This window comes from Xenopus laevis, chromosome 4L (assembly GCF_017654675.1).
Source record: "Xenopus laevis strain J_2021 chromosome 4L, Xenopus_laevis_v10.1, whole genome shotgun sequence".
Taxonomy (NCBI): Eukaryota; Metazoa; Chordata; class Amphibia; order Anura; family Pipidae; genus Xenopus; species Xenopus laevis.
Genome location: NC_054377.1, coordinates 145,365,678 through 145,385,021, shown reverse-complemented (window position 1 = coordinate 145,385,021; position 19,344 = coordinate 145,365,678). Strand labels below are relative to the sequence as shown.

General features: G+C 40.7%; 1 protein-coding gene across 16 annotated transcripts in view; it reads right to left on the bottom strand.

The window, feature by feature from the left end:
* The window catches only part of magi1.L (membrane associated guanylate kinase, WW and PDZ domain containing 1 L homeolog), a 314,414-nt gene that overhangs the window by 57,561 nt on the left and 237,509 nt on the right, over positions 1-19,344 (bottom strand). For 7 of the 16 annotated variants that reach the window (XM_041590905.1, XM_041590911.1, XM_041590906.1 and 4 more), the window contains 5 exons: positions 11,758-11,965; positions 8,899-8,981; positions 6,145-6,183; positions 3,340-3,397; positions 1,656-1,738 (listed from right to left, as the gene is read on the bottom strand). In XM_041590905.1, the coding sequence (XP_041446839.1) occupies positions 1,656-1,738; positions 3,340-3,397; positions 6,145-6,183; positions 8,899-8,981; positions 11,758-11,965 (471 nt within the window). The remainder of the gene's footprint in view (positions 1-1,655; positions 1,739-3,339; positions 3,398-6,144; positions 6,184-8,898; positions 8,982-11,757; positions 11,966-19,344) is intronic. The other 9 variants (XM_041590915.1, XM_041590916.1, XM_041590904.1 and 6 more) reach the window with 2 other exon arrangements.

The following is a 19,344-nucleotide window of genomic DNA, read 5'->3' as shown; positions in this document are numbered from 1 at the left end:
CAGAGCCAACCAGCACTATTATTTCTACTTACTCCAAGCAAAAACATATTCAGGCCAAGCTGCTGAATAAGGACACATGCACATTACATAAGCAAAAGAACTGACACAGAGGAGTTAATCCTCACCACAGACTTCATAACTTGGCTCAGGGTGCCCTCCTGTGGAAATCTCCCACAGTCATTCCTGCCTTCTCCATGTTCTGGGAATCAATGGGAAATGTTGGCCTTTATGTACTTTAGAAGAGTATAAACTAGTGATGGGCGAAAATTATGAATGGACGCTGGCGAAATTTCGACAAAAACGGACGCCGCCGTCCAAAAAGACAGACTGTCGGTGTCAAAAACGAGACGCCGGCGTCATTTCGGGAATTTTTTTGCCATTTCGCAGGAAAATCGCAAATTTTCGGCAAAGCGAAACGCCCCAAATTCGCCCATCACTAGTATCAACTACTCTAGGAAGCAGTTCAGCAACAACTAGCAATCTTCTATAAATGATTCCCATTATTTTTTCAGTTCATTTTTCCACTTTGTCTAGAAAGGTCCTTGTGAACGGAGGGACAGATTTATTAAGGACTGCGTTGTGTTTTCCGCGAAAATTCATATTTTCGAGGTTATTTTTTTGTCAAACATCACATTTTCGGGTTAAAAAAACATCTAATTGAGTTTTTATAAAAAACTAATTTTTTCCAGATTTCTTACATCCCGACCCTGGAAATAGCTTAAATCCGAAAATACACCAATCTGATCTAAAGATACACCAGATCTAAAATCTGTCGAGGTCATGTAGGAGTCGATGGCAGAGGTCCCTTTAACCATTTGAAGATGTTAATAGCCTTAATGATGTTAAGAGTTTTTTGGGGAGGGGTCTGACTAAAAAACGAGCAATTCAAGGCTTAATTCCAGTTTTTCGGGTTTCACAAAAAACTTGCTGATTTGACTTTTTTCTATTCAAGTTTTTTCTTAAATAAGAAACATTTGAGTTGTTAGTTCATTCGCGTTCATTCAAGGTGTAAAAAACCTTAAAATTCGACCTTTGATAACCAACCCCCTCAGTGTTGGACTGGGGAGTCTGTGGCCCATTGGGGCTGTTGCCAGGGGGCCCCCCGACCCCAGTCACAGACTTCAGCTCCTCTTAATTCTGACACCCCCCCATCATGTGCTGCTTGCCTTACTTGCCTCTTGCAGAGATTGGGGGCTGGGGCAGATGACACCCACAGTTTTCTTTTGGTTGAGGCCCATGAGGACTGTGGCCCACCAGTCCAGTCTGACCCTATAAACACTGGACTGGTATCTATGGGGAATCAGAAGACTAGCATTGCCCATATATGGGCTTATATGGTCATATAACTCAGCAGCTCACTGCCAATATCTGACCAGACAGGGGGCACACTGGCTGGCAAATCCTACTGGTCAATGACCTCTCCAAAAAGGACTGCATGTCCCAAATCTCTCAAGCATCTTGAGAAGATCCAAGGCAGATACATTTTTCAGGTCACATGACCTCAATAAAGCTCTAGCGTTGCCACCTGACCAGTAAAAATTGGCCACAGACCAACAGAGGTCCAATAGCGAATCGTTAACCAGGACATCACACGGAACGTTGCCATTGGATAACATCGTCGTAAAGATAAAGAACAACTGGACAGACATATTTACCTTCACTTTGCTGCTGTCCGAGCTGTTTCTTTCGTTTGGCTTCCAACACAGGATTTTCATATTGCGTTTTCTTGTTTATGTGACTATAAAGATATAAAGAAGAACATGAGCCCAATTCAGTTTATATCTGAAATACTGGATACATATAATCAGCCTTCTTATTCCTTCTGTCCTGAAAGGAACAATGTTGTCTGGTTGCTGGGGTCACTGTTGCGCCCCTGTATGTGCCATTAAAACTTTCATTATAGGAAACAAACACCAAAACCTCTTCCCCGAAGTGAAATAATATGCAGTTCTTTCAGTCTCTTTTTTTTTTTTGCTATGAATAATGGCAGAGTCAGCATTTTGCACTAAAGGCAAAGTCTGTAACCGGGGCTCTAGCTATCTAGGCTCTAGTGGAGTAAGTAATCGCTTTGGGAGTATTGCATTCTTCTCTGCTACCTGAGCTATGGGCATTTCAGCTGGGGAGTTTTATCATGATACAAGGGAGAATTGCTTTAATCTCGCTTTAATCCCCCTTAAAGGAGAAGGAAAGTCATATTGCACTTGGGGGTGCCAAATTGCTCACTGGTATAACCCCGGGCCGGTGCAGTTTTCTGCTGACAGGAGCACCGGCCTGGGGTTTCAGGTAAATCAATACAATTACTTGGGGTGCCTAACATTTGGCACCCCCTCGTGCGGATGTCTTTCCTTCTCCTTTAAACGTTTACTTCTCTGTGGATAATTGGAGCCTTTATATGAAAATACTCCCTATTATATGAAAAAATAAAAAAAATGACAGCAACATTGCACTTTGAATTAAAGTCCTTAGCCCTGCCTACCCCCATTGTGTTTAAAGGAGCCATGAATGCGCACAAAGTTGCACTCTATATTCTGTGCTATAGATTACAAACAGAGCTCCAACACCACCTCAAATCATTACTCCCGGTGGGCTTTTAAAGTCACCCTCTTCATTAGCCTTTCCAAAATGTTGCACCTTTAAAAAAACTTTTTCGTTTGAGTGCAGGAGACCATTCTAGCAATCATAGTTGGATCTTATTCCACCGAGAGAGACGCGTCTGTTCAGTGCAGAGACTGCTCCTGTGTGATATTTTTAGGCAGCAATAAATATTGCATTGCCAGATCAGCTCCTATAAGCCACAAAGCAGTTGATCCTGGAATGCTCCAGAAATTAGATTTTTTTCTCTAGGCAGAATATGCCAACTTTCTTCCAGTCATGAGATCCTAGCTCATTCTTTAGCCCCTTCCTTAAAAAAAAGGCAGTGCTCTGAATCCCTTTGCTTTCTTCGATCACAACCCGGGATGTGTTTATTATACAGGTATGGTATCTGTTATCCGGAAAACCCGTTATCCAGAATGCTCTGATTTACGGAAAGGCCATCTCCCATAGTCAAATAATTCAGATTTTTAAAAATTATTTTAAAATAATAAAACAGTAGCTTGTACTTGTTCCCAACTAAGATATAATTAATCCTTATTGGAGGCAAAACCAGCCTATTGGGTTTATTTAATGTTTACATGATTTTCTAGTAGACTTAAGGCATGAAGACCCAAATTACGGAAAGAGAATATTCACATAGGTGACAGTTGTACAGAAGGTGACAGTTGTACAGAACTGTGGGAATGAAAGAGGCGGCTTAATGCAGCACTCACATGCAAATGAAACGGCACAGACACTACTTACTCTACATAGTAGACTCCATAAACCGGGTCTTCAATTTTCTCCCATCCAGCGGGCAATTCTGTTTAGCGAAGAAAAAAAGGAAAAATATTGCGTTTCAGAGTTTCTAGTCTTCTTTTGGAACATTGGAACATGGACGGGAAAAAATGTTTCGCAATGAAGACAATAGTAAATTGTCGTTGCCAAACTTGGCCGAGCTTACTGCTTAACACTGCAGATGCATCAAGAGTCATGCAAATTGACCAGAAATCATGGAGTCAAAGCAGAAAACATAATGAAATAACTAAAGTTTATTGGACTCCTCATTCTTTTGCAGCTTGGGAGATGAAGCATTTAAACCGCTTTCCCTTTACAATAGCCCATGGTAGATCTACAGAGCGGAATACATGATGAACGGAGCGGCGCTGGATTCCTTATATTACTAGAATGAAAGCTTAGTAAACCCAATTACACAGCGTGGCTTTGTTTGGAGTTAATTACATGACATTAATGGTAATATTTCAAAGAGGGGGCGGAGGTGTCACGAAATGAGCAGATTTCCATTTATTGCCAAAGGTTCAGCAGAGAAAATGAAAGTGCAGGCGTAAAGACAAAAACAGCCTATTACTCTGGAATTTATAAAGCATTTCATTTCCTTTGGATGCAAGTATATCCATGTAAATCCTGCGCATGGGTCTAATTTAATGCAGAGATACAAATTTAGCCCATTTATCTCAACATAAAGGAATTGGCTGCCACTATTTATTCAGCTGCCTTCATAGCGGTAAGGAAAAGGCAGCCATTTAAAACAAGAGGGGCTTCTGGGAAGTTTTCCCACTAGATGATGGAACGTTGCGGTTGTGATTTGAAAAGATCATTAGTGAGGTTGGACACTGATGTTTGGGATAAGGCCTGGCTCACAGTTAAGGTTCACTTCACCCCAAAGGTCTTCAGTTGGGTTGAGGACAGGGCTCTGTGCATTCTGGACCTTCCACTCTTATCTCAACAAACCCACACTGTATGTGAATGGGGGCAAAATTGTGCTGAAACAGCAAAAGTATAGAAAGCATGTAATTGTCAAGAATGTAATTTTACACTGTAGACTTAAGGTTTGATTTCAATGGTACCAAGCACCCTATCCCAAACCATAGAAATAGTCCTAACTCCACCAAGCTTCTCCATTGGCATTATACATCCAGGCAAGTGGAGTTCTCCTGGCATCTACTAAATCCAGACTTTTCGGTAAGGCTGACAAATTCCAGTGAAATGCCATTTACTACTTCAGAGGAAACGTTTCCACGAATTCAGGGTCCAGTAATGGTTCCCCTGACAACACTCCAGCCCATGTTTGCCTATCACCCATAAAAATCCCATGCTCCTGACAGATAGTTCTTGTGCTGAAATTACTTATTAGAGACCGTTTGGAACTCAACAGTGAATGCACCAAATGAGGACATGGAATTTGAGATGGAGTGTTGGGAAACATGTGCTCATATATGACATATATTACTAGAGCTGGGCACCAATTTAAGGATTGGGTATTTGCCTATGGCAGAGAATGTAGGGTACTCAGACACAAAAACAAAAGGGATCTGGGCACTACAGGGCATGGATAGTGGTTGGCAGATATTTGTACCTAAGCACAGAGCCCTGCCCTTTTTTTGCACAGTGGAAGAACACATAACCAGTAATAGCCAACAATCAGCCAACCAACTTCATTACATAGATATTAAAGAAGATATATTGGCCCATTCCCAGGTCACATCTTCCAGGTGAAATACTACTGAATCTGTAGTTACAGATCTTCATTGGGCAGAATCAATGATGTTTGGATCTTTCAAAGTCTCTCAGAAATTGAACAGCTGATGTAAACCCAGCACAGTCAATTTCCATTAAGTGCAGGTAAAACCCATGAAGGATTAGGGTGGAAATAATCCATGGATACAAGTTATTATTCCCTCTATATCCTCCAAATGACTTTGTAGTCTGACTCTTCAACAGGTTAGTGGAGTAGCCATCTCCACTGCAGTAACATGAAGTATAACAGAAACCGGAGAGTCTTCAAATGTGAATTAATTTTATTACAGCACTACATGTTTCGGACCTCTAGGGTCCTTCCTCTGGTAACTTGCACCAGAGGAAGGACCCTAGAGGTCCGAAACATGTAGTGCTGTAATAGAAACCGGAGAGTCTTCAAATGTGAATTAATTTTGTTATATTTCATGGAAATAATCCATACAGCTACTTCATCAGGCTAGAAGTACACAAGCCATTTGACAGCATATTCTTAAGAGTCGTTGTCCCACCTTCACACGGGTGGAAACACTAGACATGCCCAATTAACACCTACAGCAACCAAAAGCTTATTGAGTATGAGAAGTTGACTTTGTCAACAGAAAAAAAGACCTCCTTATGCCTGTGTAGTGGGGAAAACAGTAATTATATTCTAAATAACTTTGAAGTTAATAATTTGTAATTGATATATAATGGAAAGTTGCTTAGAATTAAATTTGCTTTAATTATACTTTGGTTATAAACTGCTTTAATATATATACAGCAAAGTTGTTAAATTCACATCCTGCTGTGCCATTAAAGTCACATTAGATGAAGCCGAAAGGAAACATACCTCCCAACATAACCAATTTTAAAACAGGATATTTTGGCCACACCCCTTGATCCACCCAGGCCATGCCCTGTTGCGTCAGCCAATCTTTAGTAAGCCCCACCCCTTTTTGGTTTGCCATTCAGGGTTGCCCTGTTGGGAGGTATGGTGAGGCAGAAACGTTGTGCGGGTTGTGAAGATGATCAAAAGCTTAAGTGGCAAATTACCTAGTTCACTGTCCAGCTCCTCGGTGTGTACCCCTTCTTCTCCAAGGCAAGAGCAGCAACGAGACAGAGAAAGTAAAAGAAAAATTCAGATACCAGCACCAAGAAAATCCCAATAGTAAACATACACCAGTTCAAGATACCAGGCTGAACCCAAATGTCTCAAATGGTTCTCTGCACTCTAACATCACCCACAGAATGTTTCCCAGGTGGCGCGTTAAAGGGCCATGTGCAACTTTTCAAAGCACTAGATGTGTTCATCAGTGGGCCGATGGAAAGTTTCAAGGCACCAGAGGAGATTAAGGCAGAGGGCCAATGGAATGTTCCAGGACACAAATGGCTTATGGAATATGCTAAAGCACCATATGTCAATCATACCTCCCAATAGCCCTGGTTTCCCAAGTCCTGAATAGTGGACTCCAGAGAGGAGCATGGTATGTCCTAATCCACCCAAAACACCTCCTCTTTCTGCTATAATTGGGTGTGGCCAGTGCAGATGAGCAAGAGTGTCCTAATGTGCCCCTTTTGGGGGACTTAAGTGTAAGGGAAATGCAGAGTACATATCACTAGAAGTATGCAAACCAGATTGCCTATGGAATGGTCCAAAGCACAAGAGGTATGCTTGACATTCCAAAGCAACAGAGGTGTTCATATCATAGGCCAAATGGTTTGTTCCAGAGCATCAGCAGAGTGTTAGTGCCAAGGCCTAGTGTGTAGCAGTTGCATGCAACAGGAAAGTCTAGGATCTCTAATGTGGGCCAACAATATTTATTAGAACAATACAACTTGAAATATCCTATTAATTGAGTCGGGGGGGGTGAAATATGGTACTTCAACAACAGCTGGAGAGATGCAGGTTGGACCCTAAATATCTGACTTGACAGAGCTTCCTAGACCCCACCAGCAGCATAGACAGCCCTGGGATCACTTATTTGATGGTCCCACCTTTACAATCCCAAATCTCATGGAACATTTTTTTATTGTACAATTCTCTTAATGTCTATAGACTTTGTCCCAGTATCTGAGTTTGCTATTAGATCCCCTACAATTACCCCATGCTATTTCTATGTGATGTGACCTTGCATATCACTTGCAAAATAACCCAGAGGCACATTTCACAACAGATTAAAAGGAATGTTTTACTTACAATAAGAATATGTGAAAACTATACAGATAAAACACTCCTAACGCCTTGAACTGCCAAGAGCATAGAATCTTCACATGTAGCAAGACAAGAATAGATCTATAGGAGTTACCAATGAACTAATAACTTGTCCTCAAGTATTATTGCACCTATATGCACAATTTAGGGGTTGTTCTACTAATAATGTGTTAACAGCGATTCATCAGCCACGTAGAAAAGAGAAGTAGTGGCTTGTCAATGGAGGTTCCTCAAAAGATCTGAAAAAGCACAGGGAACGGGGCAAGGACAGCGGGGAGAGGGCATCAGTGGGTAATGAGCAACAGACAAGAGTATAATGAGACTTAATTGGAAAAGAAAGGAAGGAAACAGAAAATAAAAGGAAGATTTAACAAGAGCTGTAAGTTATGAACTGCAGGAAGAGGGACAAGTCCATATAAGTGACGCTAAGGTACATAATTATCTATATTTCCCCAGCTTCTCAACAGCTTGAAGATTCCATCCATTAACCAGCAACCAATTAAGCTATTAATCCTATATGCACTATTCTGATTTATAGATCTGTGTCATTCTTCAATAAATCGGAGTACGTGAGCTGTCACCATTACAGTACTTAACAGTAATTATACACCTTTTGTGACATCCGGCTCTTGTGCAAAGATACATGGAATTATACCATTAGTTCAATTATCTCACTCTTCCTTTCCAGACCGTATGCAAATGTATTCCTAATCCTATGAGCCCATATGATGCACACGGAGGCGTTTAAATGTCAGTTGAAATACCCATAAACAATATTTAAAGCAAAATGTGAGGCAACATTCAACATTTAAAAGGAGAATAGAAAAGCTTGAAGGAGCAGCAAAATCAAATAGTGAAATATTAAACTTTACAAATCATTTCTATCCGGTCATGAAAAAATTATGTAATTTCTTGCAACAAGCTTCCTCTCAGCTCAGCTGTATTCAGCCATCTTTAATCTATAGTCTAATCAAGCCCTACCTACTCCATTGTGTACAGTAAAGCCAAGTCTTGACATTTTATTATACACGAGGGACTACTCTACCTTTCCTATCATGTGTATTATACATGGAATTGACACTGTAATTATCCCACCATGTGTTCTGGGGTATTATACATGGAATTGGCCCTGTATTTATCCTGCTGTGTGTTCTGGGGTATTATACATGGAATTGGCACTGTATTTATCCTGCTGTGTGTTCTGGGGTATTATACATGGAATTGGCACTGTATTTATTCTGCTGTGTGTTCTTGGATATTATACATAGAATGGACACTGTATTTATACTGCCATGTTTTCTGAGCTAATTTAGATGGAATTGGCACTGTACTTATCCCACCGTGTGTTCTGGGATATTATACATGGAATTGGCACTGTATTTATTCTGTGTGTTTTGGGTATTACACATGAAACAGCCCATAAAGTGCCCCTAGTGGACAGAAACATACTCCAGCTGTTTTAGCCTGAACCCTGGCACCATATTCAGAACCTGCAGAATATTTAGCACTGTCACTAGATTAGCCTCCCACACGCATAGATTTCCGCTTGCTCAATGCACAAACTGGGTCTCTCTAGCTATAAACTCATCACTTACCATCATCTTCACATTCTTCTAAAGGCTTCTGCTGTTTGTTCAGGCACCGGGGGTCTAACCAAGATGTCGTTTTAGTGTTATGGCTAGAAAACAGAAATGTGAAATTGTAATTAAAATTGGCACAAATTATTTACAACATACAAATTCTAATGGCATTTACACACAAACACATAATTCTCAAATGATGAGTGTGGCCTAAGAGAAAATTGAAAGGAACCAGAGCGGGGGGAGTAAGAAGGATGATAAAATGGGGTCAGCGACCCAGGAAACCAGACAGCAGCCTCAGATGCAAGACAGACAGATGCAGAATAGAATAGGCCAGAAACAAAGTAAAAAAAATAGCTCAGAACAGGTTTCTCTATAACAGTGATCCCCAACCAGTAGCTCGTGAGCAACATGTTGCTCTCCAATCCCTTGGATGTTGCTCCCAGTGGCCTCAAAGCAGGGGCTTATTTTTGAATTCCAGGCTTGGAGGCAAGTTTTGATTGTATAAAAAACAGATGCACTGCCAAACAGAGTCTCAATGTAGATTGACAATCCACATACAGGCTTATATATGGCCAATCACAGCACTCATTTGGCACCCCAAGAACATTTCTCATTCTTGTGTTGCTCCCCAATTCCTTTTACTTCTGAACGTTGCTTACGGCTTCAAAAGGTTTGGGGTCCCTGCTCTATAACATATTTAAAATGTATTCTAAGTAGTACTTCCCCTTTAACATAACTGAACAAATGCCCAAAAAAAATCTGCACCTTGTCTACAACATCCTTGTTAACCAAATACAATAAATCTGGCTGTATCCCCATAGCAATAAATGGTGTTAATATTCAACACATGGACGCGCTTCCCTATATCCACCAACAGAGGGCAGCTGCCAACCTCATTAAGCACCCTGTGCATGTAAAAAAAAGCACCCAATCTGCATGATTTGCCCATCCCCCAGCACAGGCAGTTGTTAGGAGATTTGCTAAGCTCCTTGCTTCACCAAGCACTATTTCAGCCGCACAGATGACTGCTTTGCTCTGTGTGCGAGGAATTAATATCTCCATGCGAGACGGGGATGTGCCATGAGCTGCCCAGTTTGGATAAATACCTATTGATGCAAAGTGAGGGTAGAACACTGCATCTTACAGTCTACTTGATTATTATTATTATTATTTTTTTTAATAGCAAAACTGCTGCAATCTACCCAAAACAGCTCTGGAATGATAGCAACACACAATGAACTTTATTTCTGAACCATTTAAAATAACACTTCTATTTTTTTCCCCCATGGCCGTCCCAAATCTCATAATAAGGGATTTGATGAAAAAGGACGGGGATATTAAATAAACAAAACATATTAGGCAGGTCCACAGGCTTTGTGACTATTCAAGGGAGTTTTATTTACCCCAGCCTGTCCACGGTATCCTTTGCCTTCCCTGTATAACATCTGCATTTTATAATCTGACCCCCACGCACGTGGAGTACTGGATAACTGGCTACAGGGGTCTCAGAATATCTAAATGTCTTCTGTCCATATTGATGAATATAAATATACAAACTTCTAGGTACACAATATGCCGTACCCTTATAAAGTATTGTCTAAGGGAATCAATATGGCACCTCCTCCTCCCATATGTATAAATACAAATATACAGAGATGGAATGTTCTGGGCACACAATAAGCTATACCCTCATACTGTACTGTCTAAGGGAATCAATATGGCACCTCCTCCCATATGTATAAATACAAATATACAGAGATGGAATGTTCTGGGCACACAATAAGCTATACCCTCATACTGTAATGTCTAAGGGAATCAATATGGCACCTCCCTCCTCCCATATGTATAAATACAAATATACAGAGATGGAATTTTCTGGGCACACAATAAACTATACCCTCATACTGTACTGTCTAAGGCAGTGATCCCCAACCAGTAGCTCGTGAGCAACATGTTGCTCTCCAACCACTTGGATGTTGCTTTCAGTGTCCTCAAAGCAGGTGCTTATTTTTGAATTCCAGGCTTGAAAGAAAGTTTTAATTGCATAAAAACTAAGTATAGTGCCAAGTAAAGTCTCCTGTATGATGCTAGTTCACATATAGGCTACCAAATAGCCAATCACAGTCCTTATTTGGCACCCCAAGGGACCTTTTTTATGCTTGTGTTGCTCCCCAACTCTTTTTACATTTGAATGTGGCTCACAGGTAAAAAAAGGTTGGGGACCCCTGGTCTAAGGGAATCAATATGGCATCTCCTCCCATATGTATAAATACAAATATACAGAGATGGAATGTTCTGGGCACACAATAAGCTATACCCTCATACTGTACTGTCTAAGGGAATCAATATGGCACCTCCTTCCCATATGTATAAATACAAATATACAGAGAAGGAATGTTCTGGGCACACAATAAGCTATACCCTCATACTATACTGCCTAAGGGAATCAATATGGCACCCCCTCCTCCCATATGTATAAATACAAATATACAGAGAAGGAATGTTCTGGGCACACAATAAGCTATACCCTCATACTGTACTGTCTAAGGGAATCAATATGGCACCTCCTCATCCCATATGTTTAAATACAAATATACAGAGAAGGAATGTTCTGGGCACACAGTAAGCTATACCCTCATACTGTACTGTCTGAATCAATATGGCACCTCCTCCCATATGTATAAATACAAATATACAGAGAAGGAATGTTCTGGGCACACAGTAAGCTATACCCTCATACTGTACTGTCTAAGGGAATCAATATGGCACCTCCTCCTCCCATATGTATAAATACAAATATAAAGAGAAGGAATGTTCTGGGCACACAGTAAGCAATACCCTTAAAATGAAAGTCAAACGAAAATAAATTACTCTATAAAATAGACTTCTCCATTCTCTGTAAAGGCCATTTCCCAGTTTTCAGGTAGAGGTCCAAGGCTTTCCTCGTCAGAAGGAGGTAGGTAATGAGGCAGATTCTGAGAAGCTTCCGTGATGGGAAAAGTAGGGAGTATCCGAGTCGCTGGTGGGACTTTATCGTAGGAAAGGTTAGTCGTGTGCTCGTCTGCTTCACTGGAGTCTCCTAATGGGACACAAAGCAGAGTTTCATTATTGGGTGTCCAAGAATGGTTATAGGGCTGGTCTAACACCATAAAGTAAAACCACCTCCAAAAAAAGAAAGCCTTTGTCTTTTGACTCTTTCCAGTTTTGAAATGGGGGTCACTGACCCCATCTAAAAAACAAATGCTCTGTAAGGCTACAAATGTATTGTTATTGCTACTTTTTAGTACTCATCTTTCTATTCAGGCCTCTCCTATTCATACTCCAGTCTCTCATTCAAATACATGCATGGTTGCTAGAGAGATTGGGAACCTAGCAACCAGATAGCTGCTGAAACTGCAAACTGGAGAGCTGCTGAACAAAAAGCTAAATAACTCAAAAACCACAATTAATAAAAAATGAAAACCAATTGTAAATTGTCTCAGAACATCACTGTCTACATCACAGACTTATCTAAACTCCCTGCCTCTCTGCTGCTATAGCACTAGGGCCAATTGTTTCCTGTTTTTAGTAACTCACATCTGAGTTACTAAAAACATAATAAAGAATAGTTTATTATGAATGATTAATTCTATGAATAAAGAGATTATTAACAATGTATCTTGAAATTTATTATAGTAATTTTATATCAATTATTTTCATGTAATATTCATTAATATACAGGTATGGGATCTGTTATCCAGAATGCTTGGGACCTGGGGGTTTCTGGATAAGGGATCTTTCCATAATTTGGCTCTTCATACCTTAAAGGGCACCTATCACAGCCAAAATCAAACACATATTAACAATCTAACCAGTACAAGCTAAACACGTTTAATCAAACTACATATATAGTTTTTTGAAAAAACTGCAGGTTTTAAAAAAATCCCTTACTTTGTCAAATGGGTTCTTTCACTGAGGGAGGCCATATTGAGACTCTAACAGAGACTCTAATGTGCAAATTTCAGGAGCATGCTCAGATTGTAACACTGCTTTGAGTATTCTACCCAGAATGCCTTGTTTAAGTAAACTCCTCCACTAGAAGTATCCACTAGAAGTGCTGCCACCTGCTAACTTCCAGCAGGTGGCAGCACTACTGAACAGCAGCTAACACACAGGTTTGGCTGATTTGAAAATAGCTTAGAAGGGTTGATAAGCAAACAAGGAATTTGAACTGAGCATGTGCAAGATTTCAGAGCTACAGTTGGCTGGGAAGATATAGGTAGGAGGAGCCAGTGAAATCCAAGATGGCTGCCTCAGCTAGAACTGCAGGGGAGATAGGGGAGATCTTGCAGAAGGAATAGTGAGCTGATCATTTACATTATACAAACAATTCTAACTGTTTTAAAAATCGGATTTCTTGAACTTTCACATAGTGTATTTACTTAGTAAATGATTTTGGTCATGATTGGTGCCCTTTAAGGCTACTAGAAAATCACATAAACATTAAATAACCCCAATAGGCTGGTTTTGCTTCCAATGAGGATTAATTATATCTTAGTTGGGATCAAGTACAAGTAAGGGACCTGTTATCCAGAATGCTGGGGACCTGGTGTTTTCCGGATAACGGATCTTTCTGTCATTTGGATCTTCATACCTTAAGTCTACTAGAAAATCATGTAAACACTAAATAAAGCCAATAGGCTGGTTTTGCTTCCAATAAGGATTAATTATATCTTAGTTGGGATCAAGTACAAGTTACTGTTTTATTATTACACAGAAAAAGGAAATCATTTTTGGATTATTTGATTATAATGGAGTCTACGGGAGATAGCCTTTCTGTAATTAGGAGCTTCCTGGATAATGGGTTTCCGGATAACAGATCCCATTCTTGTACCAGCACAAATGCACATTGTTCATTTCCCCCCTAATTGGATGCAGAATACATTTTTTTTACATCCAATCCTATGCAAGAGATTTGTCCGAACACTAAATCCAAACCATAATTTGCATATTGAAATTTGAAAAAAATATGGATTCATTTCAGCAGAACAATTTAGTGCCCCTTGCAGTACCCCAACACATTTACAAGGCCCCCCTCCACATATACAACCCGTGTAGCATCTCAGCACATACTCAGCTCCATGCAGAGCCCCAATACACGTGTGCGGATCCCAACAAATAGGAGGGAACGAACAGATGAAAATAAGTTTAACGGATCATCAATTAACATCACACGTGCCAAGGAATCCTTATATCTGTAACCTTCATATAAAATGTGCATGAGACATTTGGATACAATGCAGAAGAAAAGTCTAAATTGAAAGAATTAAGTTAAGATTCATTATTGATTAAAAAAAAAAAAAAGTTAGTGTTCTGCTACTCTCATGTATAAATCATAGAAGAAAGAACTGAACATTATGTAAAATATCCTTTGCACCTCTTGTTACATTTCCCAAAAGTTTTACTCCAGACCAAGTAACCTGTAGCAGCCAATCAAAGGCTTGCTTTCAAACCTGGTGATTGGGTACTGCACTGATTTCAATACTATACCTGCTATCCCACAGTCACACTCCCTTCCCAGAGACTATTATCCACTGTTACTATAGACACCATCTCTCCCTACTATACCTGCTATCCCACAGTCACACTCCCTTCCCAGAGACTATTATCCACTGTTACTATAGACACCATCTCTCCCTACTATACCTGCTATCCCACAGTCACACTCCCTTCCCAGAGACTATTATCCACTGTTACTATAGGCACCATCTCTCCCTACTATACCTGCTATCCCACAGTCACACTCCCTTCCCAGAGACTAATATCCACTGTTACTATAGACACCATCTCTCCCTACTATACCTGTTATCCCACAGTCACACTCCCTTCCCAGAGACTATTATCCCACTGTTACTATAGGCACCATCTCTCCCTACTATACCTGCTATCCCACAGTCAGTCACACTCCCTTCCCAGAGACTATTATCCACTGTTACTATAGACACCATCTCTCCCTACTATACCTGTTATCCCACAGTCACACTCCCTTCCCAGAGACTATTATCCCACTGTTACTATAGGCACCATCTCTCCCTACTATACCTGCTATCCCACAGTCACACTCCCTTCCCAGAGACTATTATCCCACTGTTACTATAGACACCATCTCTCCCTACTATACCTGCTATCCCACAGTCACACTCCCTTCCCAGAGACTATTATCCCACTGTTACTATAGACACCATCTCTCCCTACTATACCTGCTATCCCACAGTCACACTCCCTTCCCAGAGACTATTATCCCACTGTTACTATAGACACCATCTCTCCCTACTATACCTGCTATCCCACAGTCACACTCCCTTCCCAGAGACTATTATCCACTGTTACTATAGGCACCATCTCTCCCTACTATACCTGCTATCCCACAGTCACACTCCCTTCCCAGAGACTATTATCCACTGTTACTATAGACACCATCTCTCCCTACTATACCTGCTATCCCACAGTCACACTCCCTTCCCAGAGACTATTATCCCACTGTTACTATAGGCACCATCTCTCCCTACTATACCACAGTCACACTCCCTTCCCAGAGACTATTATCCACTGTTACTATAGACACCATCTCTCCCTACTATACCTGCTATCCCACAGTCACACTCCCTTCCCAGAGACTATTATCCCACTGTTACTATAGGCACCATCTCTCCCTACTATACCTGCTATCCCACAGTCACACTCCCTTCCCAGAGACTATTATCCCACTGTTACTATAGACACCATCTCTCCATACTATACCTGCTATCCCACAGTCACACTCCCTTCCCAGAGACTATTATCCACTGTTACTATAGGCACCATCTCTCCCTACTATACCTGCTATCCCACAGTCACAGTCCCTTCCCAGAGACTATTATCCCACTGTTACTATAGGCACCATCTCTCCCTACTATACCTGCTATCCCACAGTCACACTCCCTTTTCCAGAGACTATTATCCACTGTTACTATAGGCACCATCTCTCCCTACTATACCTGCTATCCCACAGTCACACTCCCTTCCCAGAGACTATTATCCCACTGTTACTATAGGCACCATCTCTCCCTACTATACCTGCTATCCCACAGTCACACTCCCTTCCCAGAGACTATTATCCCACTGTTACTACTGCTACTACAGGCATTACAGAATTGTTCTACCTGAGTACAGCTGCTTTCCAGTGCCCGTTATATGAATGGCCCGGGGCAGTCACTCCTGATTGGACCCCCTAAGGGTATTTCCCACTCTAGGGAAGGACATTTCCATTGTACACATTTCATTCTATGCTGTGAAAAGAAACTTTCTCAGACCCTCTATCTAAGGCACATGTGAAACCCAGCAGGAAATGATAGAGATTAGAAACTCCCAGTACAAAGGAAAATCCTTCCCTCTAACAAGTGAAACTGGCCCCACATTGGCCGACAGCGTGGGATGAATAGTGAGACTGTATGTGATTAACTATAGAGCCGGACATACATGGACTGACATTTGCTGGTGACTCGGTTACCCCAGAAGAGTGAACAGCTTTTTGGGCAAAATAATGGCCTGTCAGAGCAATATCTGGCAATGGATCCTTGGGTTTTAAGTTGGGCAACTATAAGATCTCCAAACAAGCAAATCTTAATCTTAAAAGGAGACATATAGCCACTCAAATGACAAATAAATGCTCATAGTAGCCTCTTAGCACTTTCGCAATTAATATACAATTTTATTTTTTATTTTTCAGGATATGAGCAATTTTTGCTGCTAATACTATACATTTTGAAGAGGAGTACACCTTGCTGTTCTGCCCAAGCACCATAACCAGACAGAATGGAAGAAGATCAAGTTACTGATGGAGGGGGCATCCCCCGATGCTTTTCTGCTCAGTTCTAGATCGACAGTCAAACTGATTGATAGAACTGAGCAGACACGTGTCAGAGAATGCTTGATGCATCAGTAACTTAAAGATCTTTTTCACCTTAAAGGGCACCAATCATGACCAAAATCATTTACTAAGTAAATACACTATGTAAAAGTTCAAGAAATACGATTTTTAAAACAGTTAGAATTGTTTGTATAATGTAAATGATCAGCTCACTATTCCTTCTGCAAGATCTCCCCTATCTCCCCTGCAGTTCTAGCTGAGGCAGCCATCTTGGATTTCACTGGCTCCTCCTACCTATATCTTCCCAGCCAACTGTAGCTCTGAAATCTCGCACATGCTCAGTTCAAATTCCTTGTTTGCTTATCAACCCTTCTAAGCTATTTTCAAATCAGCCAAACCTGTGTGTTAGCTGCTGTTCAGTAGTGCTGCCACCTGCTGGAAGTTAGCAGGTGGCAGCACTTCTAGTGGAGGAGTTTACTTAAACAAGGCATTCTGGGTAGAATACTCAAAGCAGTGTTACAATCTGAGCATGCTCCTGAAATTTGCACATTAGAGTCTCTGTTAGAGTCTCAATATGGCCTCCCTCAGTGAAAGAACCCATTTAACAAAGTAAGGGATTTTTTTAAAACCTGCAGTTTTTTCAAAAAACTATATATGTAGTTTGATTAAACGTGTTTAGCTTGTACTGGTTAGATTGTTAATATGTGTTTGATTTTGGCTGTGATAGGTGCCCTTTAACTTTTAGTATGATGTATATATTGATATTCTGAGACAATTTGCATTGGTTTTCATTTTTTATTATTTGTGATTTCCGAGTTATTTAGCTTTTTATTCAGCAGCTCTCCAGTTTGCAATTTCATTGCGTATTGATTTGAATAAGAGACTGGAATATGAATAGGAGAGGCCTTAATTGAAAGACAAATAATAAAAAGCAGCAATAACAATAAATGTGTAGCCTTACAGAGCATTTGTTTTTAGATGGGGTCAGTGACCACCATCTGAAAGCTGGAAAGAGTCAGAAGCAGAAGGCAAATAATTCAAGAACTATTAAAAATAAATAACGATAGACCAACTGAACAGTTGCTCGGAATTAGCCATTCTATAACATACTAAGGGTAAGACCACACTAGGAGATTCGGGGAGATTTTGTCACCTGGCGACTAATCGCCTCAACTTTCAACTATCTCCTCGAACTGCCTCTGTGTTTTTCCCCATAGGTTACAATGCAAAGTCGCCTGCACTAATGCACACGCGGAGATGCATTTTCTATAGTCGCCCGAAGTTGCCTCAGTGAGGCAACTTTGGGCGACTATTGAAAACGCAGGGTGAAAAGCAAGAATCACTAAGGAACATGGACAGACTGCACAGGGAAAATTTCTGGACATCCTTTACGCAAAAAGAGGTTAAGGGGGTTATGCAATAAAAGGCATTAAGTTTACACAAGGGCAATAACCCATAGCAACCAATCAGCAGGTAGCATTTACAGGTCACCTGTTTAAAAAGCTAACATCTTATTGGTTGCTATGGGCTAATGCTCCTGGGCAAACTTAATTTTATTACATATGGGGGTAAGACTTTAGCAACTGGTGGTACTGGTTGTAGTTCAGCAAGATCTTTGATATAAAGTGCTGCAGTTAGTGATGGGCGAATTTGTCCCGTTTTACTTCGCCAAAAAATTAGCAAATTTCCTGCGAAATTCGTGAAACGGCAAAAAAGTTGCAAACACATTGAAGTCAATGGGTGTCAAAATGATTTTGACACGCGCCAATTGCGTCAATTTTTACACTTGTGTCTATTTTGTCCAAATGCATTAAAGTCAATGGGCGCCTGAATAATTTTGACGCCCGTCAATTTTTATGCGAGCCGGATTTTTCACCAGCGAATTTTCTCTGCAGTTTCGCAAGTGTATTAGCCGGTGGCGAAACGCGGAGATTCGCAGCGAATTCACATCTGCCGAATTTATTCGCCCATCACTATCTGCACCGTCTCCCAAAGCTTCAGTCTCTTCCCAGAAACCTTTCACAGAGCTTCAATACTTCTCTGCCAAGTGCAAAACTGGTATACACGTCTACTAAAAAAAAAACTCTCTGCAGATGTGGCACATAGTAACCAGAATCCCGTAGCCCAAATCAGAGAGTAAATAGGCCGGAACCACAAAGAATAGACATTTAAAGGGGTGGTTCAACTTTTAGTTAAATTTTAGCATGTTATAAAATGGCTAATTCTAAGTCACTTTTCAATTGGTCTTTTTAAAAATAGTTTTTGAATCATTTGCCTTCTTCTTATGACTCTTTCCAGCTTTTAAATGGGGGTCACTGACCCCATCTATAAACAAATGCTCTGTAAGTCTACAAAGGTATTAGTAGTGCTACTTTTAATTACTTGTCTTTGTATTCAGACACTCTGCTATTCATATTCCAGTCTATAAACTCAAATCAATGCGTTGTTGCTAGGGGAATTTCCAATGCAAGGTTCCTAGGGTAATTTGAATCCTAGCAACCAGATCACTGACAGTGCAAACTGGAGAGCTGCTGAATAAAAAGCTAAATAACAAACCCCCCTCCCCAAAA